Raw genomic sequence first — 27968 nt, forward strand, 5'->3', positions numbered from 1 at the left:
TTTGTTGAAATAGTAATAAAACATAACTGCACTTTTATTTGTTTTCCATGGCAAATTTAGTACTGAAATAAAAAGTTTGCTTGAAAATATAATTTTGTAAGAAATATTTCAGTTAGTGCTGTAAACACTTGCCCACAAACAGATGTTAAGTAAACCTATACTTTCAATTGAACACGGGCACTGCAGCACTATCACTGCCCAAAATGCCTAGTTCACATTTGAAATATGCAAATTTCTCACCAAGACAGTGTGAACCAAAGCACAACTCTGAAATTCTTTTAGGGAGAACTGTGGTGGTTGTTTTTCAGCCATTCACTGCAGAGGAAAGATGGAAGCTGGATTGATTCAAAGCCGCATAAATCGTATTTATCACACTTAAGGTCTTGGCCGTGTGCTTTTCTAAGCCAGTCTAGGGGACAATGTAGGCGCAGGTGTGTTTTGCCGTGAGCTTGTGGTCCACTCCATTTATTTGCTTCTTGCCTCTGTAAGATGAATTACCTGCAACTAGTCATCTTCTTTAATGTTGAGATTGTTTTCAAGTTTTGGGTCAATTGCACCATGGATAAACCCTGTGATGCCATCAGGTGTCAGAGTGTACACGACGTCACTTCTGCAACCCGTGGCATTTTTGTGAACTGATGTCCATTCAATGGTTATCAAGTCTTACCCTGATCGAATGTCTCTCTCATAGCGATAAGCTGTTAGGTGTCTTATCGTTAATGCTTCCAAGTTCTTTCAGCACCGGGGACCCAGCGTCAAGTGGATTGTGCATAGCAGAAAATATCTACAAAGGTGTCCCCCATTTGCGCACCTCCCAGTGAGAATTGAAAGTTAGGCAAGGCGGCATCTTATTGTAGGGATGGGGGAGAAAAAAAATGTATGGCACCAACAACACCTCAACTGGTTCAGAAATTAAGAGGGCCTCATAGTGCAATAGGATCATTGTTCTTTTGTTCACTGCGATGGAGGACGGACTACTTTACATCTCAAAAGTACACCAAATCATCACAAATTAATTCTTCATCTCATAGATGCAATGTAAACAGAAAACAATCCTTTGTTGGTTTTTCACTGCTGCTGGATTTTTTTTAATGTTTTTGCCATGAATGAAAATGCAAGCTAGGCCGATTGGCTTTAAAAATGCTTGTTCTGACTGCTGAGTCAGTGAACTAGTTTTATTGCTTTTCACTTCAAAACATCTCAGAAATGGACAGGTAAATGCTCAGAAATGCGTACTGTAAATAAATGCAGGGAGACTATTTTGTTAATCTTTTTTCACATCTGTCCACCTCCTTCCATACACAGTCCACTCAATCAACTCCACCACCAAGTAGTTTTTACATCTGCCGGTGAGGCTTCCCACTACTAGGCCAGTGACTTTCAACACCAAGAAAGATGAACCCTGGACTTCCACGTGACCAGCTTTAGATGAACCGCTGAAGAGCCAATGAGACCCTGGATATGTCTTACTATCCCAGTCCTAGCATGAGCAGATTTTGCATTAAATTAATCATATTTATGAGACCATGCTTGTGTTATTTATTTTTTTCAGTCAGGATACTGGGGTTATAAACGTTCACCAATGGTAACTTGTCAAATGTGGAAACAGGAGCCCAGAGTTTTAGTCCCAGCATTTGCATTTGACCACTTTGTATGTCCCTGTCAAAATCACACCAGCCTCCTGTTCCTCCCTTCCCTTCTTTGTCAGAATTGAGAGGACTCAGGAATGCAGATGATGAAGGGATACATGGGCCATTGCTTCCTTCTTTCACCCCGCTGGACTTGGATGTCCGGGGCAGGGCAGGATGTGGCGTCATCGCCATCCTCCATCCTTCTGCCAGACGATAGATTTGCTTTGCAGGTTTCCAGATCTCATTGCCACACTGCAGAGCCCACACACTGCTCTGTGTATTCACCATCCTACAAGGTCTCTTGTTCACATTGCGATCACAAGCTATTAACGACACATGGTCAGCTGGATATGGAAGAGTGAGAGTGGGGGACATTTCACAATGGGATCTCTTTGTGAAGAGATGGAACATCTCACTCTTGTTCTTCTTGTATGGGCAGCTTCGATCAGATCTTTCAAATTTTACCTTCAAAGTCTTATACTATTGATGGAATCTTGCACATCCAAAGTCCCCTGTCAGAGCTTGAAGATTTCATCCTCCCGGTCCTTCAGTGTGGCAGCTAATGTGGTTCTCGTTAGAGGTACGGGACCCAGCATGGAGCGCTGCTGTGTGCGGGGAGAGACTGCGTGGCTGGTCCGAGGGCGCTGTGAGCTGGATGCGCTGCTAGAACCGACGGTGGTCTCGCCTATACCTCTGCAGGGAGAAGAAGAAAATGTAATGCTTCAAATCCTGTAGCTTATGACAATTTTGTGCATGCAACAAAAAAATAATCAAAATTCATTGTTTTATTTTCAAAGCATTTCACTAGAAAGCCTCAGAACTATACACTGTATTTTATGGCTGCCATTCCGTAAAGTTAGAGAGTAAACCAATGAAAACTCTAGATGTGCGACAACTACTATTGCTACGTGGCATACATGGCTTAGTAAGTCATAAGTAGATGAAAGCCAATGTGGCCAAGAGAAAAAGACCTTCGTTATCAAAAAGAAGACACTGTTCCTATAGCGGGGTTCAACAATGTCACCCTCGCATAGGGGTGCAAATAGTCACCCGTGCACAACCAAAGGAAACGTGAGAAAAGAGAAAGATAAGAGGAAAAGACATCCTAGGTTGATGTGACCCATTAGTGAAGTGGAACAAACACTGTTGTCCTCTGTTGCCCTCACACACCCCGAAGAGTGTCATGCTTCATCATCGGGCAGTTGCTCCTCGTAGGGCCGGCGCTGCAATCCCCTACGGGTCCCCCGAAGGGTCTCTTTATCGGAGATCTTTTGAGAACTGCCGGAAGGTGCATGTGGGTATGTGGGGTATGGGTCTAATGAGGGTTAAAAAGAGGTGTGCGTGCAAAGTGGTGAGAGAATCAATGTTTAAAGGAAGGGTAAACATGCAGCGAATGTATTAATTGTAAACCCTTGGCAGATAAACTGCTAGATAAAATCTTGTCCCTGAGGCACACTATGCCCGGGTGTCATGAGATCATAGGTCAACATGTTTCGCGCCTGCGTCGCCATAAGGGTCGTTGGCGCTTCTTCAGGACCAGGATAATAATGTATAAAGTGCACGTGATAAAAAGTAATTAAACCCTCTAAAAACATACAGGGCGAGGCAGCACCCTGTATACCTGTTGTAAGGCTACAGCTGCATGATGGAAGATCGCTCCTGATGGAGTCCTAGGAAACAGAAAAAAGTAAATGACAGATAAGCGCATCAGTAGCAACTTGATGCCTTATAAGCGCATCAGTAACAACTTAATGCCTTATAATGTGCCACACATGTGTGCACATCAATTAAATCAAGCAACATTATTTAAAGAAACAGGCACAGGAGACACATCAGCATTATCAAAACAAGGGGGCCTGACTCTGTGCAATGCTCAAAGCACGCCAAGTCAATTACTCATTGTAAAAAATGTTTGCATCACTCGTGACCTCCCTTCGTCTAAAATACGGCAAGTATCCATAAAGTTTCAACAACTGGTAATAAATGTGAATCTTATACCACCCTATACCAGTGCCATAAGGTGGTTAGCTCTAAAAGGTGCTTACCTCGCCATGTTACTAAAACACTTCCACCGGCGAGAGCAAGGGACGCCCGTACATTACCGGGCTGTTGAAAGAAGGAAAATAGTATAAACAGGAACGTTTAGGAACAGGAAGCCGGCACATGCTCAGATGGGCAATGCGCTCACCATGTCCCTAATCCAAGCCATAATGATCTACTTACAATTTCATCCGGGTATTGACTCCTATACACCTACCCCCTCCAAGCGTCTGCCGGTTGTTGGAACATTAGTGGCAAGACGCGAGTCAAATTAAAGAGCGTGGTCAGGTGTGGGCGGTACCCCTTTCCGGGTTGTCCTCACAAAATCCAATGTAGTGCGCATGCGCCAAAGACGGGGATCACCAGCGCATGCGCATTGGCAGGGTAGATGAAAGCCAATGTGGCCAAGAGAAAAAGACCCCCACTGGTTAACTTGTCAAATTTGGACCAGGAGAAGAGAGTCCCAATCACTCCTTTTCCATTTGACCCCTTTCTGTTCCCCTGGCAAAATCACATCAGTTTCCCGTTTCTCATTTCCCTGCGCTGTCAAAATCAAGAGTTCTTGAGAGTAACGCCGTATGTGGCTCAATATTAATGACCTTTAAATTTATTGTGTGATGAGGAATTTCCAAACATAATGGCACCCTTGCTGTTAATCAAACCTTATAGTTAATGTGTACAAAATGTTTTGCAGAATGGACTATTTTTTCCTTTAGCATCTTTGCTCTCACTGACTGGAACCTAACAATCAAAGCTGATAGTAAATACTTAAAAGCAAAAAGTCCCTGATGCCAGCCGAAGACATGCAAATATTTCACCTTCCGATATCTATTGTTAATAGAGGTAAATGTTACCTGAATTATAGAGCCTGACAGGACCAGTGTTTACATCAGTGATTTTATGTCCTCGCCCCAGAAGGCACTAGGGCCTTCTGGTGTCCTGAGTGCCTCCATAATCATGCTTTATTTTCCTCTTGCATGTAAATAAAAATACCACGATTTCTATAAAGATGAAGCTTTGGCCACACACTGAGGAAATGGGTACGCGGACATTTTCTACTCAATCCACTCTCCCGTGGGCAAAAAGCACCCACAATATCACAGTCTACAAATGGTTTAAAAAAAAAAATTCTGATTTTGCATGGTTCTGGAATTATGCAAGAATATGCAGGTGAGACAAAAACCTTGCAAAGGGCTAGTCTTGAACACAAGATAGAATATGCATGGGGAAAAAACCTGAACACTGCAACCCGCTTCCAGCCAAAGACTTCTATTGTATGTGGTTGCTTGGAAATACAGCGATGGATACAAAGAGAACTGTAAAAAAACAGTTAAAAGAGGATCAGACCACCAGTTGCTGTATCATCGCACAAATGGGAAGGATGGGCCAGGTTTTCGCCCTCAAATTGCTTTATATACAGCAATGGCTTCCCTTGCTGTGCTCACCATTTTGCCACCAAGTACCTACAGAACAGCCATTCTCAATGGCACACGGATCAGATTTTGCAGATGGCAAACCGAAATAGTGCACCGCAAGTAAAAATGTGCAGAACTTTTTCCACACCCGAACATGTATAGAAAGTGAAATTAAGCAGAAGCAAAGGGATACCACAAACTGCAAAGACACTCAGTCTCACACTACCATGGCCCTTGATGTTTTGATCTAAAAGTACCCCCAGAACCAGAGGATCATCTGCAGATGTTGTCTTCCACAGATTACGTTCTTAGAGTTCCTATACACTCTAAAAACTAAGCAAAAGACAGACAAATTTTTATGTATTGTACCCATCAAACGGTAACTAAGCTCATCTGCCTGCTAGTCCTGTGCTGCTTCAACAGCATCTTCTATCACCCGTTTCTCTGCTATGGTATACTACCCCACCACAGAAGGATCGGTCGTCCAACGACGCTACTTTTTAACCGTTATACAATATAACACTAGAAAGGCAGCCTGCTGATCAACAAATACATTTTATTCCTGTTGACCATAGAGAAACTCTGCTCTTTGGCCAATATAAATTGTGCAATTAATTTTTAAAGACTGCTAGACAAGCAGCACAGAAAAAGATATGTAACACCCCTGTCACCCAAATAAAAATATAATAATTTTAAAGCAGTCACTACCAAAAAGGCATGGAAGAAGGCGGAGGGTGTGTTGTGGCTTTCACCCCAAATATCTCTATTGGGGATAAAGCAGATCCCAAACAAGTTTCTCAACCCAGGAGAATAGTAAGTCACTGATGTCTATTCTAGATAGGAGGCTAGTAAACCAAATGGTGCATCCTGAAATACATTTTAGATCAAGCATAAATATTTTGATAAAGACATTATACTTGTAAAGATAGCCCCCGGTTTATAAGTGAGAAACCATGGATACTATTTAGAAATAGACAAACATTATTGTAGATGGAATTTTAGTCACAAACCATGTCTGAAAGAAGATCTTATCAATTGTAAGTTCGTCTATCATTATTTTATTTTTTATGATGCACACTATACCAAACAATAAAACAGAATCAAACATACAAATGGTGAAATATTTGTCATTTCAATCCCCCACTCATTGGTTTTATAGACAGAAAGCAAAACCCTATACTAACTATTCTCTACCGTAGTTCTTAATCAGATATGTGGGATTATATTAGTAACAATTAACAACTCAGAGAAAGCAAAGCACTATGGTGACCACTGTTCCCAACAACGTGCGCGCGCGCCCACGTCTGCATCATGAAGCGCGCAGTGCTGTGTGAGGAGCGCGCACACACACAGCACTTCAACCCAACAACATTCGCGCCGCTGCTTTTAAAAAGCGAGCGGCGCGAAAACCAGGTGTTTCTTTATGTTTGCTTTTGTTTAAAGTATTCATGTTAATTGCAGCGCCATCACGAGCTGCAATTGACATGAACACTTTAAACACAAGCAAACAATGTGCCCATCTCACCCCTCAACTGCGCTCTATTAAGTAGAGAAATGCAGCAACTCTACAAACACAGCGTGTGCTTTTCACGTCGTGTTTGTAGAGTTGCTGCATTTCTTTTCTTAACAGAGTTGGGCTGCGGGGTGATTGTGGGGCTTTGTTAAAGTTGTCAGGTTAATCGCAGCGCCCGTCTGGGGCTGTAATTAACCTGACAACTTTAACAAAGCCCCACAATCACCCCGCAGCCCAGCTCTGTTAAGAAAAGAAATGCAGCAACTCTACAAACACGACGTGAAAAGCACACGCTGTATTTGTAGAGTTGCTGCATTTCTCTACTTAATAGAGCGCAGCTGAGGGGTGATTTATACCTTTCTGTGCTTAGCGTAGCGTGCCACCCTACTCGTATTTTTCAGTTTCTGTCATTGCATCCAGATATATGGCACAAGTAACATCATGCACATATGGGCTCGCAGGATAGCATGCCATCAAAGACAAGCCTATCGGTGCTGGTTTCTTACCCAGTTTGGCTCTTGGATTTTCTCTCAGATATCATGGACAGGTGATAAGCACCAATTAATGGGCCACAGATCAGTGTGCCTGTATTAATCTTGTGCATCATGCTTCCCAGAGAAGAAATCCAGTTAATAATTTGCACAGGTAACCAACAAGCTGCATTCTTTTGTTTACAATTTTCTCACCATGCACTTGTTGAAATGTTATTTGTTAACAATAAAGGGCTGGGAAGAGGTCCAAGTTACATTTTATTATTAATGCTGATAGTCAGATTTGCCTCGAGTTCCATTGACAGTAATACATTTGCCTAGTACACTCAGTTCCACGTGTTAATTGTTTCTGCTCCTCCCACCGCCTGTTGAACAACCTGTTGTGAAAGAACGGGAAAACAACTTGGGGGCAGATTTACAAGCCCCTTGCGCCTGTTTTACACCGCTGTTGCGTCACTTGTGACGCAGCGGCGGCGCAAAAGAGGCGCCATGGTGTGGGGTATTTACATGACATCTGGGAGATGCATCATGTTCTAAAGCCCTGCGCCAGTAGGAGGCGTTTCTGCGCAGGGGGATTCCGGCGCAGGAACGCCTCCTAAAAGTGGCTGAGTGAAATCTACAAGATTTCACTCAGTCACTTTGGGCCCCATGCTGCGTCAAAACCCTGCCCCTGCTTGAAGCAGGCGTAAGTATTGACGCGGCATTCACAAGATAGGGCCCCCCGAGAGCATTGCTGGAGCTGCATCGCGCTTGTGGCGCAACTCCAGCAATGCGCCGCTTTTAGGGCACAGATGCGTGACGCATCTGTGCTGTTTTGCCCCATGGTGCACCGCATTGTAAATGCGGCGCATCCAGGGTGGCGGAGCTGCGGCGCACAATTACTGGCGCATCCTTGCTGATATGCAGGGATGCGCCAGTAATTGTAAATATGCCCCCTGGTGTTCTGTCTCCTGTAATTTACGCAAGAGCCCACTCGTAATATTTGTGTATCTTGGCTCATGTTTCAAGAATTTATTTTAGCAAAGCATATACCTTACCTTGCAAACCGGGACCAACATTGGTGAAATAACTCTGTAATGTTTGTGTGTGTGGAGCACAATAGACAGCTTTTTATCACAAGTGTGTCTTATTACTGGGCTTTCGAGAGTATGACCCAACCAGAGTCGATAATAAAATGCAGTTGCTTACGAGAATTGATTAATAGATCAGGCCCTTGGTGATCTGCAGGGAGATAGTATAATCTTTTTTCCCTGGGAGTGCTCCCATATGAATGAATTTCTCTGAACCTTATATAGAATTTCTCTTAACCTTGTGCCTTTTCTTGCTGTTTCGATTGAGCTTTTGATGTCATAAAAATTAGTAAAATGTTCAAGTGAAGGTATCTTGGTCCAACTGCCTTTAGACTGCTAGGGCGGAGAGGATGTAGCCTTATGGCTAGAGCGGTCGACTTCGAAGCTGGGGAACCGGGTTCGAGTCTAAACAACGATGATGGGCAAATCACTTCATCTCCCCATGCCTAACAAAAATGTGTCCTGTAACAAAACTGGTGCTCATGTAAAGCGCTCTGATACCCAATGTCTCTGGTCTAGTTCGCGCTATATAAAACTCTTAAAATAAATAAATCATACCTACAAGTAAGGACTATTGGCTTTGTCAATGGTTGTTAGTTGCATAAGATTAATAAGCAGCAACTATGGCCTGTGTGTAATATTGAAAAGGCTTCAACTTAAAGCCCTGATGGCACCACAACAATGTTGCTGCCCCTGAGTTTCAAAAAGAGAAGGGAAGCAAGTGTTAGTGAAGAGAATACTCCCGACAGATGGATCAGTCATTTACACACTTGCAGCTGCCATCTGCTCAGACCTGCATCTTGGCAAGATTAAAAATCTTGGCAAGGCCTAACCAACCTTCCACCCTTCTTAGTTTGTTCAGGTGAGCACGGTTACATAGAGCAAGCATTTAGAAACAACAAGATGGCGAAAAAGGCTCCTTATAGAACACCCCAACGTCGATATGCAGGGACGCTACTTCTGAAGCATTGCCATACCACACTTGCTGTCTTCTCTGACATATCTTTTGTCCTTTTTTCTTCCACTCCCCAGCTGCTCTTGCCGTCTCCTTCTCTTCTTTTCTTCTTCCTCATATCAATCCCGCTCCACGTTTACCCACTTTCCTTCTCCTCATCCCATTCTTGTCTCCATTTCCCTCTCACTGCCTGTTCTTTGCTTTCTCTCTTACCAGTTTTCCATTCTCTGTTCTCCCTCCCAGTTCTCCAAATCATCTGGCTGCCTTTCTTTCTGTCCCTCTCTTACCAATTTCTTCATTACCCCTTCCCCATTTCTCATCTTTGCGCCCTGACTTTTTCTACTTTGTTCCTCTCTCCCCCTTTCTCTGCCAATAAATCCTATTTCTCACTAGTCTCCTCTCCTTTTCCTTCAGGCTATGTTACAATTTTAACTACACAGACTGTCTGGTGGCCTATAGGGACCCGGCTTGGGACACGCTGAGCAAGATAGCGACTAGTATTAAATCTGGCTTGCCTAAAGACACTGCGCCGGCTAAAGTTTTAAGGGGTAGCACTGAGACTTTGGAGCCATATATCAGACACTTGTTAGAACTCTCTTATAGCTCAGGTAGGGTGCCAAAAACATGGAAGGAGGCAGTGGTGCTCACTTTGAAAAGAAAGCCGAACATCAGTATGGAGCAGTTAAACAACCTGCGCCCCATTTCTCTTTTACCCTACTACGCCAAGATTGCAGAGAAGGCTGTTAATCAACAACTGACAGCCCATATTGACACTCATAAGCTGCTCCATCCCATGCAGCTAGCTTCCATGCATTCCACTTGACGGAGTCAGCTCCACTCTTCTCCACGGAGACTCTACGTAGACACGTAGAGGAGGGTCAAACGGCGGCACTAATTTTACTTGACCTAAATGCCGCATTTGACACTGTAGCGCATCACACTTTGCTGCAGTGTCTGAATAGGGGAGGAGTGGCTGGTAAGGCGTGGGAATGGCTGGAATCCTTTCTTCATGATCGTAGTTTCCAAGTAGCACAGGGACCATAAAGGTCAAAAGCTACAAGCCTGAAACAAGGGGTCCCTCAAGGGTCCAACCTTAGCCCGGCCCTTTTTAATCTTTATATGGCGCCAGTGGCAGAGATTACCGATAAATATGGGGTGGAAGTTGTGGCATATGCAGACGACACTCAGCTTGGTTGTGGCTTTGGCACAGCCAGCTGAGAGTGCAGTAATTTCACATCTTGTTTACAAGAACTGGCGGTCAGGATGGCTAGCAACTGTCTCAGATTGAACGGTGATAAAACCGAGGTGCTGATTGTTGGGAAGGCTCCGTCAGTATGGACTTCGGCATGGTGGCCTCAGACGCTTGGCCCTCTACCCTCAGCCAGTGAACAAGTCGGGAATCAGGGGTTATGGATTAACTCTAAAACCTCGTTCGAGTACCTCACTAGACGAGTTGCAGGCACCTGTTTTGGCATCTAGCAGGGCCTCAGGAAGACTCTGGATCAATAGCTAGAAAATCCTTAGTCCATGCATTGGTCACTTCGAGGCTGGACTATGGTAATGCCCTCTATTTGGGAGCAAATGTGAGGTGCATCCAGAGGCTTCAGTGCATACAGAATGCGGCAGCTCGTCTGGTGTTGATGCTGCCAAAGAGAGCTCCCTCTAAGAAAGCTCTGGAGACGCTACCCTGGCTGCCAGTGAAAGAACGGGTGCAGTTCAAAGCCCTATGTGTGAGTCATCTGATCACACAGGGGAAAGGGCCCTGTTATCTCCAGAACCTGCTAACCCTATACAATCCGACCCGGCAATTGCGATCTAGCGGGATGGGACGGGTTAAGGACCCTAAGATCAGAAGAGCGAGAATGGGAGGGCTCTTGTTTCGTTTTCTGACAGCACAACAATGAAACAGATTACCTCCGACGCTTCAGTTGGAAACCTCAGAGCTGGCTTTTCGCAAAGAGCTGAAAACCTACTTATTCCCTAGGGGGTAGGCCAGAGAGGTTTGTCTGGGGGAATGGGATTTATGATGGCAAGGGAGGCTGTGCTAGGCTGGTACTACAGGGCGGGGACACACTGGTCAGTATAACCATGCGCTTTATAAGCTCAGTTTACTTACTTACTTACATTTAGAATTTGGACCAGTGTGCCTCTGCAGTGTTGGTGACCTGGCCAAAAAGGACATAAAAAAAGCTGAAATTGGATCATAAATCCAAAGCTGTTCAAATCAGGGACCCCGGAAATAAGTTTGGCCCTGGTACTCAAAATCCTTAGGATGTCCCTGTGCATTTGTTAAAGTTTTCATGTTAATCACAGCACCCATCATGAGCTGCAATTCACACGAAAACCTTAACAAATGCACACAATCACCCCGCAGCCCAACCGTATTAAGAAAAGAAATGCAGCAACATGGCTGCCAAGGTTTCAAATTGCAATGTGGGATGTTTTCATAATTTCACTGTAATTATTAGTGCCATTTGAACAGGGCCGGCTTTAGTGCTGGTGGGCCTGCTGTGACTGTGTTTGTTGGCGCCCCAATGACCACCTCAGCCACGGATACTCTCATTACCAACCTTTAACAGTGACCCTCAAGTCTCCAAAACCCCTCTCTCTTTCATATTTATTTTGTTTAATAGTGCTACTCATACCAGTGTAAGGTGTTAAGCACTTTACATCGCATACACATTACACAGAATCATACTGTGTAAAGCCATGTATAGGAAATGTTACAGCAGAGAGAGGAATACAATGTCTCTTCTCAACAGAGCTGGGCTGCTAGGGTTTTAAGCAAACATTTGTAGTGATATTTGGCGCTGCACACACGCGCTGTGTGGTTCCTGGCGCACATAGCGACGGCTGAAGCGCACAGAGACCCTACACTGCCGCACACAGAGGAAAAAAATTAGAGGGAACATTGATTGGTGACCTTCACACAATCTAGCTCTTCATACCCTGGAAGTTTTAAGTACACAGGAAAATTCTCGAAGAATTGAAATTAGAGGTATTCGTAGGAATAGTTCAACCTCTATCATTAAAATAATCCATTCTCTTAGGTCCTTGGCTCAAGATGCTCCACTTAATTCATGGAAAACGGTGCTAGTGAAAGCCGCAGGCTTTCTCCTTAACCCTTTGGAATCATTCCAAGCAGCATCCAGACTATACACATAGCAGCACCTTGGCCAACCTTCACGCCCTTCTGCAGACTCCAAAGGACTGGGGTTTATAAAGAGGATTCGGTCCACTCCCCTATCTGATAAGACAACATACACACTTATAATTGGTCTACTTCTATTCAAATTTATATTCCGATCACATTAAAAATCAAGAAACAGATACTCATTTCCTTTTCTTACCAAGGCATACTCTAAACTGTGGTTACAGTAACAGACCAATTCTAACCAGAAAGAATGAGGCAAGAGGACCTCTCTTTACATTTTTCGTTCCCCATTAACTGTATAGCTTTCACCTAATGCAAATTACAAGATTTTTTTTGTTCTGACATACATGCTTCTGAAATAAATCTAAATATTGGCTAAGGTCCCAGACTTTATGCTGTCCAAGTGACCTTGGAAGGCAGCCAGGTCCTTGCAGCCAAAAGACAATCTTCTGAAGCACTGCTAATACTGGGGCTCTGTTCCAACATCAGAAAGCATCAGAATATTAGCATTGTTGGTTAATGCGCTTCAGACCACACAAGCGACCGTTCTACATATTAGAACTATATGCATAAAATTAAACTTAAAGACAGATGTTAAAGCTGTGGTAGCTCGATCAAGCAAATTAAAATAAAGTTCACAACAGGCATATTTGCTAGGGAAATTAGATATATTACATCTCAAGCCATTAAATCTAGAGCGGAAATCTGAATAAAAAAACTTTAATTGAAGCTAGAAAAGGCGAGACGTTCCACTGAAATACAACACTTTACGGTTTGGGATTTTTATGCCATAATTTCAAGAACCACTCAAACTAACCACACCACTCTACTAAGCTTTAATGGAATAGTCCTGGCTTCCTCCTCTGACGTGAGTCATAACCTGAAAGCTGTAGCTCAGAGGTGAGGCTAATCTGACTTTGAGGGCTTGGTTGCCCAAATGGTTGATTCGATCAGTGCCCCTTAAGCCCATTTTTATTTTCCAACTGCGATGCCCATATACAAATCAGAGTTGGGAAGTTAAAACGCTAACCTCTACTGATTCTTCAAGGAAGTTTGAGAAAATGGCCCAGGTCAGCAGTCTGCGAAGATGGCCGTGGATGGCAGCCTGAGAACTGGACCCTGGGAGGAAGCATGATCAGCCAGCTATTGTCAATACTCTAAGTGGCTGGCACGGGTCAGAATTGTGAATGGTTTGCAACAGAGACTAAATGTGTGAATTTCATATGGGTGGGCACGGTGAGAAGCTGGAACTGGGAGCAAATAGGAGAAGATTGTGAGTGTGGGCAGTGTAAGAAACAACTGGTGGAGACTGAAGTGCCTGAGCTGAGTTAAAAGCCATCACTTGATGGTTGTATGACAACTTGTGAGCATCAATGGGCAGTGAAAGAATCTGCCACAGGCGAAGATTCAAGGGAACTTTCTGCTGAACAGTAACATAAGCTGGCACTTTTGGTCCTTGCACGGAGCTTATCGTCACAGTGGTGAGTATGTCTTGAGGTGGTACTGTGGGCGGCTCTACGTACAGGAATTAGTGATCTAATACAAAAAATAGGCACTGAAGCCATGTGCAGATGGGCCACTGGTAAATACTCAGAGAAGCTCCCAATGGTGCGCAGCTTGAGAAGCGCATATTGCAGGCCTGTGTGAGAGGCTGGCAATTATTGGCAATGTAGCATGATTCCTGTGGTAGGAAGTGGAAAGCTCACTCTACTGAGACAGACATCGGACTCCAATGGGTTCACTTCAGCATCTTTTACCGTTAATAAATTCAACCTTGCGATCGAAGTCCACCTAGTTTTAGTGACATTTTAATTTGAAAACTGGAATGGAGGAGCTTGGTTACATAAGTCTGCAGGCTGTGTGCCAAATTAGCAATCTCTTCATTCACTCTCCCACCCAATTCCTCTATGAAACTCATTTTAATACATTCATATTTCCTTTGTAACACTCCAAAACTCCTCTATATAATTCGCGGAATGTCAGACAACATCCCACAACTCTGTTCGTATCCCCAGACATGACATCAGCATTTTCCCTTCCCATCTTCCATTTTCACTCATATGTGGCTTTTTCATTCAACTATAAAAGACAAGGACCCCAAACAACCTACTTAGAATCCTCTACGAGCAATCTAAAAAAATGATAAAAAGAAGAAACAAACGGGCGGGGGCGGTGGAACAAGCAATAGATGAGCTGGATTGGTGGAGGAGGGGTCAACATGCAACTCCCCAGGAGGAGCCTGTGTTTCAGGGGGAAAGCAGCACAAAAGGAATCGAGCAGACAACATATACACTCATGAAGTGCTAAAGGAAAAAGAAAAAAAAGTAGCTACCTAAGTGTGTGCAGTGGAAGGATACATGTCATACTCTTAAAATAGTGGTTAAAAAAATTAGATCCATGGGACCAAAAAATACAAGAAGATGAAGGAAAACCACTGAATAAAAGGCAAACGAATAAGAGTGACAAGAAAGCCGCCCCATGGTAATCATGGGGCTGGCACTAATTCCGCTATAAGTGTCGATATGATCCAAAAGAGATCTTTTAACGACAGACTGCTAAAAGTGGTCTGTAGGCAAGACATAAAGCTGATTCTAGATTAACGGTAGCAAGTGCAAATGTACCTGAGTGCAGTGGTGACTCCTCCGCTAAAGCGAAGGAGCGTCACCTCACTACTCAAAAGAAAAACTAAAATGATAATAACGTATCATTATCATCATTTTAGTTTTCAGTGACTCTCGGGCTGGGCTGGCCAGAGCATGGAGAGGAGTGGTTTGCACTCCTGCTTGGCCGCCCCTCTTGGGCCGACCAAACAGTCCTGCGCACTTTGCATCTTCCCCACCAGGCTTGCTTTACACAGCATGGTGAGGAACATGCAAAGGCTCCCTGTTCTCGTCTGAGCGCCGAACCACAGCGCTCAGACCAATCACAACGCTGCACTGCAGGCTATGGGGAGCCTGGGAGACCAGGTGCTTCCTCCTGCTTCTTGCTGCCGGACCGGAGAAAGGAAGAAGAGGATGGAGGAGAGGGGGCAGCCGGGAGTAACAGGTAAGTGTTTTTTTGTACTTTTTTTCCATCCACCCAGCCCCCCTCCAACCCCATCACCCGGGTCCAAAAGCAGCCGCTATCACCCGTGTGTTTTACTTTTTGAATGCATAAGTGTACACCTGTTAATCTACAGATGTACATACTTAAGCATTTGAGTAATCTGTATAAGTTTCTCAGTAATATACTTCCTAAAAGAAAGGATAATTGCTATATATTTTTAAAAAATGCAGCAAAGCAATGTAAAACTTTTAGCAGCACCAATGGGTACATGCTGTTTCAAGAAATCTAGTCAAAGAGAAAGGTCAAACAACTGTAGTGCAAGAGAGTAGATCGATGTGCCACGTGCACCGTTAACCAGCATAAGGAGAGAATTCTTGAACTGGACAAGGTGGCCGTAGGCCAATCACTCAGAGTTTGTGGTATAAGATAGTTCAGCATGCAGACAGATTTCACAAGACCCAGAGGCAGGAGTCCATAATCACGGGTATGCAGGAGCCAAAAAGGCATAAGAGACCGGGGGGCCATTACCCAGTTCACAAAGATGCCCATACAGAGTAGGGGACAGGACATCACATCAGCCTGAACGCGTAGAGACGACACACAGGGTTAGAAGGCGTGTCGCCCAGCCTTGTATGCACAAATAATGAATACTTGGAGGCAGAGCACAATACAACCCAGTCAGTATGCAGGCATACAGAACAGGACATGAAGGAAGGAGTATGATCACTCACTGGAATGCAGATTGCTCTAAGGAGACGAGGACACATGAGCAGGATACCCTATCACTATGAATGTGGAGATAGCCAGCAGCGCTAGAAGCAAAGGTCCCCATCACCTATACGCACACAGATCCAGCTGGGCTACGCGGTAGCAGGTACCCGCATCCGGAGAGATCTAAATGCAATACAGGGCTAGAAGCCCAAATAGGTCCTTGAGACTCGCCTGAGTATAATCCCCATAGACGAGCACGTTTTAGGACCAGGAAGCATGAAAGACTCTTAGCCAGTATTCAGAGACCTAACCGGACAAAGAGCGATCAATGTCCATTGGGGAAAGATGTCATTAGTACAGAGAGACCTCTATTAGAAACATTCTATATTAACATTTTTATGAAGTGTACTGTAACTCTAAACCTGTGTCCTTGCACCACAGCAAAGTCTTCAGAAGCGGGCAGAAGGCCAAATTATTGGTGACTCGGTGAGCGTTCCAGGACTTAATTGTAAGGTGATAGAAGGAACGTCGACCAAAGCATTTTGTACATATTTATCAAAACAATATCCTTTCTGGCTTGGAGGGACCCATAAATTATGCTTTTGGGCAGGCCAGGAGCCGAACCACCCCTTAGCAGCCCTTCTCCACTGTGCCTAGCCTGCATCAAAAATCTCCACGCACCCAACGCACATTCTCTTACCTTTTGTTTATTCTTTTTTTCCACATGTTTTTCTGTGACCTTGTACTCGCATTTCAGGTTTCAATCACACGATACTGTAGTAAGGTGCAAGCTTCCCCAAGCAAACTTGCACCATACCTTGGTACCACAAGGCAGAAGCTTGCACAGTCCCCCACAAGAGGGTCGTGCTGGGTCTTGCAGAAATACAGCAGTACCACTGGTTCAAAATAGTATTTTTTATTTAATGACAGTGGGGATTCATTCTGGTCCTCTCCACTAGTGCCTGGAGGTCAGAATGTCCTTACACTTGACCCTTATAACTTTTTTTTTGCTTTTCGGGACCTGCATACGGAGTTCCCCGAGTTCTGTAATGACCACCGCAACATTTTCCCATGGTGTTGCTGCTAACCAATCAGAATGTACGGTATCCCTGTATGTAACAGGGTACCCCCATCAATGATGTAATTTGAGATGGCATGAATGAAGTCCTTGACATGGCATGAGTGATGTAATATGGGAGGTTACAAGAATTGTATGGCTGGGGTGCCAATAAACTATAACTGGTGAATTTAAGTGCTTCTTTGGTTTTTTTAAATGCGTTTTTGTATTATTACAATGCCTAACAATGACCTCACTGTAACCTTTGTTTTTCCAGTGAATTTCATATTTTTTATTTATCATATTTACCCAACTTTCACACTGATCATAGTTTTTTACCACGCACGCTGTGAGGCAGCAGGTTCCTGTCATGCACAGACTAGCAGAGGAAGGACACCAATAAAGCAATTAATCTGCAATCGGTCTATTCTCCATCAAGGGCACAAACACATGAAGAAAAACTGAAACTGGTGCGTCTAATAAGATGCAAGTAAATGAGAGTAACTATGAGGCCAATCAACGATAAGTAATGGGTGTGCTCAAAACCCTTTTAAGGTTGTTTTTAAGAAACAAAAGTTTTCGGAAGTGAGAGCGAATGCGCTGTGACAGGCGAGACCGAAAAAGTAACTGTGTAATTTGGTCCAATATATTATTGCTGTTGAGGGGTTCTGGTGACATAATCAACCTTGAAGACAAACACCAAGTGGCTTCAAGTCACCTGAACCCCAAGATGGCAATACAGGACCAATTTACATGTTGCCACTTATTTCTTTTTATATTACATTTTTAAATTCGGTTTTCTTCAATGTGCAGCTGACAATAGGACTGGAATTCAAAGGTTTTACCTTTTATCAGTGCATTTTGATAAAGCAATGGGAAACAGTGCGGATCTGTGGATTTATGCGATGTTGTGACTGCAGCCTTTATTTTATAATTATGTATCGATGAAATTTGAAATAGAATTTGCTGCAGTTTTATTCACAGATGAATGAAAGCAGTACAGATGAGGCTTTTAGAGCGAAGAAGATTGGCAGAGCCAGTTCACAGTGATGTTGAAGGCCTCTATGGAAGAAGGTGCATCTCAAGATATGCATAACATTGATTAAATATATAATGGCAGATGCAGAGTCCTTTAAATAACGTGCACTTCACCACAACGGGACAATGAAAAGAGATGATCAGGATAAGGCAAGCCAGAGATTTGCATCTGCTGAAGGTGCTACGTGAGGTAGGAAGAAAATCCAAAACCGAAAGAATTACATTTGCATAAACTACAAATTGGTAACACTTCAAAATAAACAAAAATTGGACGTGATAATCAAAGAAGGAAAAGATATCCATTCGAACAGACTGTACTCACCTGCTAAATAATAAGTGGGCTGTCAAGTAACCTAAATTCTGAGCGGAGATTAAAAGTACAAGGAGAGCGCCCACTTCTGCTGGACATCAGGCTGGGATCAAAACAAGGAAGAAGCTGCAAAAATGAGCATCGTAGTCGTGCCACAATTTAACTTGAGCAAATTTGTGCTCGGCCACAACTGCTACACTACAGGCACGAAAGTTTAAAAGAGTACTCTCAGTATCTGATGACAGACAATAAATTGGGTGCCTTCATTGTATAACAATAGGAAAATGCAATTGACTTTAATAAAGAGGAACAATGTTAAGATTAAAAAGGGTCGAGCTAAGAAAGGACTTGAGGGACCCACAAAAGGAAGAGATTGAAGTATACGAGACAGGAATGAGTGATTCGAGGACAGAGCTTGGACCTTCAAACAGGTAACAGGGAAGAATGTCAAGGGACAAAGTGTCAAAATCTGCATATAGGACACTGTAATGCAGCTACTTAAGTGAGGAGGATTACTTGAGGTACCATTGGTGGAAGCCCAACATGTATATACCCAAAGGTTTTCATTGGCTGGTATTGTACAGTCTGTGGATTTTCCCAGTAGAGGGAGGCTTATGATGGGCCACAGTTTCGATAACCAATTTGGTCTTGTGAAGGTTTTAGTTAGGGCATTGTCTTTAAACTAATGCTAGTGAATGAGATTACGTTTCTTGAAGTCGAGATATATGTATGTCATGGCGACAGAAGAAGTTAAATAGTGATGTCAAATTTCAAGAACTGCCATCTTTATCAAGATGGCTGGGAAAAATGAGTGCTTGGGATCAATAAAGAGAGGAATTTCTACGTTGTAACAGGTTTTACCCTACCCAATGCTTCCCAGGGCCCTGCTCCATATTAAGTAATGTCATGCCCCTCCCTTTGCACACCCCCTATCCTTATAAAGAAAAAAAACCCTGCCTCTTCCCATGTAAAGCCCTACTACTTAGAAGGTAAAACCCTGCCCCTGCCTACGCAGAGCCCTACTATATGTCAAGCAAGCCCTACCACTTCTGGTACAGATCAAAGTACGCTTCCTAAGCAGAGCTCTGTCCATCCTAAACATATTATAAGCAATTTGATTCGACTTTAGGACTACCGTACAGTGCCCTAGATGTGGGAATATTCTCCCTTTCCTGAAACACTCAGAAGAGAATTGGTTATGTAATGGTATTCAGGGTTTGTGTTTAAACTCACAGGGCATCGCAGTCTTGAAGCTTCTTCACCGCAGCAGTCTTGGACACACTAATTTTGGAATCCAGGTTCTTTAGGAAGTCAGTGGCGGACAAATCCTGGGTCCGAGTGGCTCCGTCTGGTGTCTTCCCTGCTGGATCACAAGCAGCCTTTTTCCCCTCATTCGTCAGTCCTTCTGCGGCTGCTTCGATTCCCCCTGGGTCTCTCAGTACCTCTGCCGCTTCCTCCTCCGGGCTTAACCCATTGGACAGCTGTTTAGGTTCAGTCAATACTGGGATATGCAAAATTTTCTTTAGGAATATGGAGTCATTCGTGTACAAGCGGTTGGCTCGTTTGATTTGCTCAATCTACAAAGAGAAACATAAAACAGCCTGTTAAGTCTTCAGTCAATTATTTATTGATTCAGCTACGAGTAAATATAAACAATTAGCACCCAAAAGCGACAGGATCCTAAGCCACAGTATGCCTGATATTAATGGACTTTGGACGTTTACTACTCTCCTGTTTAAAGCGATCATAAAACTACTACTCAGGACCCTTCAATTCAGGGGTTCAACTTGCTCTGTGGAAACACAAATTTCTCAATTCCAATGCAGATTTAGCATGTTATTTTAATATTTTGAAAGTTGACGCAAGATATTTGACATTTTTAAAATGTATTATAAAGGAAGTTTGAAGGAGTCCCAAGCTGGGCTAGGAAGTGTTAACAGAATAGGTGAGTCTTTGCAAAAGTGCCACCAGAACGAGTCCCTCAAGTCACAGCACTTACCCCACCCACCGAGCCTGTGTTCTTTTTACCATAGCTGAAAGTGCTTGTGTGATCTTCGGTATATAAACTGCTAAGGGGTTTGCTGTCCACTGAAGGTGTGTGTCCGGAAAGGGATGCCGAGGAAAGGAGATCAAACCAGAAAAGCTGACAACAGATGTTTATTGTGGCGAACAGAGATCTTGAAATGAAACTGCCAGTGGAGGGCTGAGGAGAAGTCCTCATGTTTGGGGCTGCGACTAACATCTTTCAATTCGCTTAATTTAGAGACTTTCTGAGATGTTAAAAATAAAAACTATGAATGCATTTGTATGTAGTTTATACTGCTTTTGACATAAAATTGAGGAATTTATTTATGGAGAATTGGAAACAAATTCTGCAGATTTCTACAGGCGCTGGGCTGCTGCTAGTGCTTTTATGTGTCACAGATATACAGGATAACAACCATTTATATACACTGTCAACTTGCCAATGCTGCTATACAGTGGTCCCGGACCACTTCCTGCAGCCACAAATCTAGGACATAAGAGAGAAGCAGAAAAAAACAAAAAAACAAAACGACCACCAAATCATTTCTAACATCACAAGTAAAGAAGGCCAAAAAACCAAGAAGAATGTTAACAAAATGTGTCCAAACTTTTGACCATAGTTGTTTCCACGGCCAGATATGCACAGATTTTAAGGATTCAGAGACGCTTTTTACAGGCGTGTTCAGAATAAAGGCCAGGTAGCCAAGTCACACCAAGACAAGAACTTGTATATCTGAAACAAAAAACTGCACTTAATGGATTAAACACTAAACCTGAAAGGACACCGTAATCCTGTTGCCAAGAGCACAATGTGTTTTCGTACAATTTTGTTTTCTGCACGTCAGCTAATGTATGGTTTCAAGACAGCAGCCCTTAAGGGAGGGGAGCTCTAAAAATAAAGCTATGATCTTAGACTCTAAAGTGTTAAAGATAAACTGCGCAAGGAGGTGGCAATGTAACTATGCGACTCAAGTTGTGAAGAAATGTTAATTCACGCACAGCCAGAGAAAAATAACCGAGCAGGATATATTTTCTCAAATTCTAAGAAATACAACTGAGAGATTTATAAAGGTACAAGCAATACGTTTGAAGCAGAGAGAACTAAGGTAAAATAAATGGTATTCAATAGACACGCAGCATGTGTGGTCTATCCTTGAGGTGAGATTAATAAAGGAGTTTAGGTTGAATACAGAAGAACATAACAATGACTTAGCGGTCATCGGTTTATTGAGACCTGGGCTCGGAGGTAGGCGGTACCCAGCACCGCATAGGTTCAGCTACCTAAGAAGCTGTCCAGGATCACAGAGTGAGCCGGTGGGGCACAGTCCCTCAAGGATACTCCACAGGTATTGAGGGCTGTGGCTGCTGGCCTGGCGGTACTCTGGGTGCATTTAAGTCCTTGCTGACCAGGACCACCGCCAAATTATAGAAGTGCTTTACATTCTTTGGAGAGTCATGGGCAACCGCTTGGGTAGGCACTGCAGCTAATCACTAGAAACGCTTTGGTCAGGAAAGGGCGGAAAAAAGAATCACCAGCACAACATAATTCTCGAATACCTAGAGCCACAATTTACATGCAAAAATGCCTGAATAGTGTAGAAAACAGATACATTAATCACTGCACCAAAGCCCTTAATGGGACAGTGGGTTACAGGCCTAAACAGACTCTGCAGTTTACCCAAAGTAATGGAGTGTGCAAAGAAAAGTGCCACAGACCATCAACAACATTTACGTCTTCTTTGGAGACTAATTTAAGTGGCTTTTACACTATTTTTAATGTTCTTCTACAATGCCTAACCAGAGTTCCGCCAATGACTGACCAGAGTTCAGCCATCACTTACTGCATCAACTGCTCGGTGACCAGGGCTCCCCCGCCTCCCACTGATCACAGCTCGCCCCGCCTCCCACTGACCACAGCTCCCCCCGCCTCCCACTGACCACAGCTCCCCCCGCCTCCCACTGACCACAGCTCCCCCCGCCTCCCACTGATCACAGCTCCCCCCGCCTCCCACTGACCACAGCTCCCCCCGCCTCCCACTGACCACAGCTCCCCCCGCCTCCCACTGACCACAGCTCCCCCCGCCTCCCACTGACCACAGCTCCCCCCGCCTCCCACTGATCACAGCTCCCCCCGCCTCCCACTGATCACAGCTCGCCCCGCCTCCCACTGATCACAGCTCGCCCCGCCTCCCACTGATCACAGCACCCCCCGCCTCCCACTGACCACAGCTCCCCCCGCCTCCCACTGACCACAGCTCCCCCCGCCTCCCACTGACCACAGCTCCCCCCGCCTCCCACTGACCACAGCTCCCCCCGCCTCCCACTGACCACAGCTCCCCCCGCCTCCCACAGCTCCCCCCGCCTCCCACTGATCACAGCTCCCCCCGCCTCCCACTGATCACAGCTCCCCCCGCCTCCCACTGATCACAGCTCCCCCCGCCTCCCACTGATCACAGCTCCCCCCGCCTCCCACTGACCACAGCTCCCCCCGCCTCCCACTGACCACAGCTCCCCCCGCCTCCCACTGACCACAGCTCCCCCCGCCTCCCACTGATCACAGCTCGCCCCGCCTCCCACTGATCACAGCTCGCCCCGCCTCCCACTGATCACAGCTCGCCCCGCCTCCCACTGATCACAGCACCCCCTGCCTCCCACTGACCACAGCTCCCCCCGCCTCCCACTGACCACAGCTCCCCCCTGCCTCCCACTGACCACAGCTCCCCCCTGCCTCCCACTGACCACAGCTCCCCCCTGCCTCCCACTGACCACAGCTCCCCCCTGCCTCTCACTGACCACAGCTCCCCCATCTCTCACTGACCACAGCTCCCCCATCTCTCACCGACCACAGCTCCTCCAGCTATCACAGCTCCTCCAGCTATCACAGCTCCTCCAGCTATCACAGCTCCTCCACCACTCACTGACAACAGCTCCTCCAACGCTCTGACCAAAGCTCCTAAACAAATGAGTGGCTAAAGTTTATCCCCCACCACTCACTCTACTTACTAGTGTTTCTCCAACCAGACTGGCCCAGTGCTTTCCACCACTCCCTTCTCACAACTCCTCAGCCACTTGATGCACCCACACAGCTCCTATGCCACTCTCTGCTCCAAGTTATCCCCCCGCCTATTGAGCAGAGCTCCTCTACAACTCACTGGCCACTGCTCCTCTCTCTGTTGAACCACTATGTTTAGCATTTTGGAACAGCGCTGAAGAAACCAAGTAGGGGGTTTCAGCAGGAATGGAATAGGGTGAGCAGACATGCCTGTAAGCTTGATTATCAAGTTCTGGATTTTGCACACAGACCGCTGCTGGGATTGGGAGGGTTTATGTATAATGATCTTAAAGTTACTGGCTAAAAATGACCATCATAAGAACACAGTTAGAAACATTCAAGAGTCTCAGAGTAGGCTGGCCTGGCGTGAAAGGAACCGTGTGCTACCTCTTACAGATGCCCATTGCCAACGGCAGATAAATCACATGTTAACCGTGTGCCTTTAATTGGAAGAGGAAGGCAAACAGTGGCAGAGCTTTTTGCCTGTAAATAGGTTACAAAAATCTATAAAAGTCGGACTCGCCTTTCAGAGTCACAAGCCTATGGAGAGTGCTTCGGGGTTGAGCCCATGTCCAGCTTCTGCAAGATAGTTACGGCTACTGGGTCAAGCCCGTGCGTCTGAATGGCTTTTGTGGCTGCGTAACTGCGTCAGTAGGTCAGTCAGTCACAAGTTAGGCCTGGAACTCTGAAAGTCCTCTCAGGTTGTGGCAGAAACAGGAGAAAAAGTCGGGTGTGTGCCCCTGAACTGTCACTCAGCTGCAGGAGAGTAAGTCGAGGTCCCCAGAAAGAACCGCAAGTAAACTGTGCCTAAAGCTAAATGAGGTGCACCAAATGGTAATATTGAGCAAACAAAAATTCAGACTGGACACAGGAAACGAATTCACAGACACTCACCTCAGCAAAACCAGACACTAGCAAACGCAATAGGTTTGACATTTGTAGTCAGTGCAGTTGGCTTTACTAATTCTTGTTTCTATAGTAGGGCACAATCGTTATCAAAAGGATCTGAATATTTTGATGCTACATTAAAACAAGCATTTGCACAGCCAATTGGTCTGGGTTCAATGTGCTGAAGCATGCAGCTTTGGCACGTTAAAGCAAGACACACCTATCATTTTGACCTGAACATATTTTGAAGCGAGTACATGTGCCGTACACTTGCATGCATTGCCACGTATGGCCTTACAAACACACTGATGGTGGAACATAGCCACCATGCTTAGCTTGCCAGTTACAATATTAATCTCCACACTGCCCGAGCATCAACCGGATAAGTCAAGGACTTTGTCTCTGTCCTGAACTCCCATGTTGCACCATGCAAATGCCAGTGACATTTGGGCCCAAAGTCAAGCCCACTGCCCTGGTTCAACAGTTGATTAGACCTGTCCTTATACTTCCAGTGGCCCCAGTCCTCTTTCCCTGTTTGTGTTTACTTCCTCAGGGTGATCTGGACTCGACTTCACACAAGTCAGCAGGGTTTGTGCAACAGTGGAAATCTCGCAATTATCTAGTCTGAACAAAAATAAAAGAGGGAACTGGTGGATTCAGTTCCTTCAACAGCACTAAAAATCCTGGGGAATGCCCTAAATATTTACGGAAGCTTTAACCTGAGAACTAAGTATGAGGTAATTCAAATATTAAAACAAAATTCAATGCTACACAGAAAATACAACTAAGAAGCTGCAGCAATAATGAACACCAGCGCTCAGAAGAAAATACAACTGCAAAAGTTCAGTTCTTAATGGGACATGCTCCTATAATGGGCTTAAAAGAAGATCTTTGAGATAATAAATCGCACAACGTTTCTCATTTCCTGGCCTGTGTCTCGAGCTCTGTTTATCTCAAAGTGATTAAGAAGCATGTGGTTGGTGCAACAAATTCAATTAAATGTTCATATAATTAAGCCTGTAAATTCCACCCAGGCCACTTTTTTTAGATTATTATTTTTTTTTGTTTTAAACTTATAGCACCACTAGACAGATGAGTAAAGGCCCAAAGCTTATCATAGAAACAAGCATAGGTGATCGGAAGGGCACCCACGCCTACCTTCAAAAGAGGGCCCTGACCAGCTGGCTTTATAATGGCTAACCACAAAGATGCTTCAAAAGCCACAGCGGGGGTCAGGTGGAAAACTGTGAGGCTCTGTTTTGTCACATAGTATGCACACAGATATAAAGTGCTATGTCATACAGAAATGGTGCTTTGTACACGCCTAATCAATGATTAGTTAATTAAACACTGATCAATTTTCCATTCTACTCCAGTGAGATTGGGATCGCTCTTTGCTTCTTTTCCTTCAGAAGTGCTATGAACCCGGGAACAGTAGTAACCAATTCCCTTTTGAGGCAAGACAAATAAGCAAAGAGCCTAGGTTGTCTTTCTGGGGTTGTTTAAATGAACACCAACTGGCAGCTTCGGTCTACATCTTCCATCGAGGGCCAATTGACAACTTCTCATCCTTATGCAGCCAACCTGAAAATCAAATGTAAACTACGCAACTTTCTGATGCATGTTTAAGGATCAACTCTCAATTGATGATCAAATGGCACCCATCTCCCTTCCGACGAGGTGATTATAGGGTCAACTGTCCGATTCTTGGACTGTTCGTGGTGTGAGCCTGAGGACCAATTGCTAGTACCTCTTCCTTTTGATGAAATTGTGTGATGTGGTGTGTCTGTGTGTACTTTCTGAGGTGAGTTTGTGAACCACCGACCAGCTTTTCATAAGCTTGACACATTTGAAACCAACCGCAAGCTATATTATAACTTTGAGGTTTGTTCAAAGACAACGGATTGTTAGAAATACTATGGAACACTTTATTTTGTACTCTAAACAACGAACTTGGAAACCATGGCTTTTAGACTATCAACATAAAAATTGTACATGGTCCACAAAGCCTTTACATCCTTCTTTCATACTCAACAAGAGAAAACCTGCTTGGAAGTATTTCACAGATAGAGAAAACAAGGACATTGTACAATCCAATAGTAAAAAAAAAAAAGGATTACTTTAGTATTATTTATATCAAACTTTGGCTATTGGTTGATCTGTGACATGAGTAACATCTATGCCGAAACAATTTAAGTAAGAAGCTAATGCAATACATATTTTTGGGAAAATATGTCTATCAGCTTCCAACACTTAGGGGGAAAGGCAGTGACATGGCATTTTATATATATAAAAAATAATTGAAATGCTCTTCAGTACGTGTGGTGCTGTACTGCTGTTTATTTACTTGTGATGGTTAGCTAAGAATGCCACCCACATACATCATACACGTTCATAGTCAGTTCATACATGTCAGTTCATACATGCCACCAGCACACAGATCTGATAGACACATTTGAGTTTCTGAAACAAGCAAGTGGTCAGTACTCACCGTAACACCATACTTGAGTGCCAGACCCGGCAAGGTGTCCCCGGCTGCGATCAGGTGCTCGACCCTCCTCTGCCGGACCGGGGAGCAGGCAGACTGCATCAGACTACCGTAGGAGCGTGTCCGGGAACCTCTGAGGAGACCGGACCCTCCTGAGGAGGAGGACTGTTCCGAGGGGGTGCCCATCGCTGCCTGGTCGAAGCCGAGACCGCCCGTCTTGACCACTCTAGTCCCTTCTTGGCATATTTTAAGGCAGAAAGGGCAATGCACTTAGCACTATATAAAGGATGGCAGTGGGGTGCCCTGTGCTGCAAGCTAATGAGGGAAAATACGAGGGCAGAGGGAGGAAATGTTCCAGCTTACTAAAACGTGCACAAGACAAGTCACTCAACTAGGGTCGGTCAATGTAAAGTAAGTATTGAGGCCAGACATGGACTGGGCGGTGGAATCCACCAAAAACCCAAGCGAGGTATTATCAGACACCCAATGAGAGATATAATAATAATAATAATAACTGTATGTATAAAGCGCCTGGTTACACTAGGCTAGTGTATCACTATACAAATAGAAATTGTGCAGGAGTAGAGACTCTGATGCACTACTCCTGGCCTCTCCGGCTAAATAATGCCCTACTGCCCTGGCACTGCCCATGTGACTTAGGAACTGCCCCTTCTGCACCGATGCCACCCATCCTATGGCAGTTCAACGCCTGCAGTCAGGGGACTTTCCTGTTGCTTCACTACTGTTCCTGCCGTCCAAAGTACTTCCCCCTCAGCGCCGCAAGAGAGAGTCTGTTAACGCTTAAATTCAATTGGGAGTCAGTCCCAGAAATAAACCCCTCGGTCAGGTCACACCTGCTACCCAAAAGTCCAATTTCAAACGAAACAATTCCTACCATGCCTGCGTTGCCGCTGTTTCCCTAAATACCGCCTCTTTTGGTCCTGGAACCATACAGCCCCTTGTGCCACAGTGCAGCCGTTATCACCGCTGTCCTGCCCCCTCCAACTGCCATAATAAACAATGCCTACTCGAGCACCCTTTCACTTTCTTTTCCGGCGACCGGCAGGATTGTGTTGAACCTTCTC

General features: G+C 44.7%; 1 protein-coding gene across 2 annotated transcripts; it reads right to left on the reverse strand.

The window, feature by feature from the left end:
- On the reverse strand, positions 1–27957 carry LYSMD1 (LysM domain containing 1). Of its 2 annotated transcripts, XM_078671343.1 has the most exons (4): positions 26887–27890; positions 19664–20007; positions 3253–3301; positions 1–2324 (listed from the first exon to the last, which is right to left on the reverse strand). In XM_078671343.1, exons 1-4 carry the CDS (start codon positions 27067–27069, stop codon positions 2295–2297), a joined length of 606 nt encoding a protein of 201 aa, XP_078527469.1. In that variant the 5' UTR covers positions 27070–27890; the 3' UTR covers positions 1–2294. The 2 variants fall into 2 exon arrangements, with proteins under 2 accessions (XP_078527469.1, XP_078527468.1); XM_078671342.1 differs by lacking the exon at positions 3253–3301 and having other exon boundaries at positions 26887–27957.
- Between the last annotated feature and the right edge of the window lie 11 nt (positions 27958–27968).

The sequence above is a fragment of the Lissotriton helveticus genome, chromosome 12 (genome assembly GCF_964261635.1).
Source record: "Lissotriton helveticus chromosome 12, aLisHel1.1, whole genome shotgun sequence".
Classification (NCBI taxonomy): domain Eukaryota; kingdom Metazoa; phylum Chordata; class Amphibia; order Caudata; family Salamandridae; genus Lissotriton; species Lissotriton helveticus.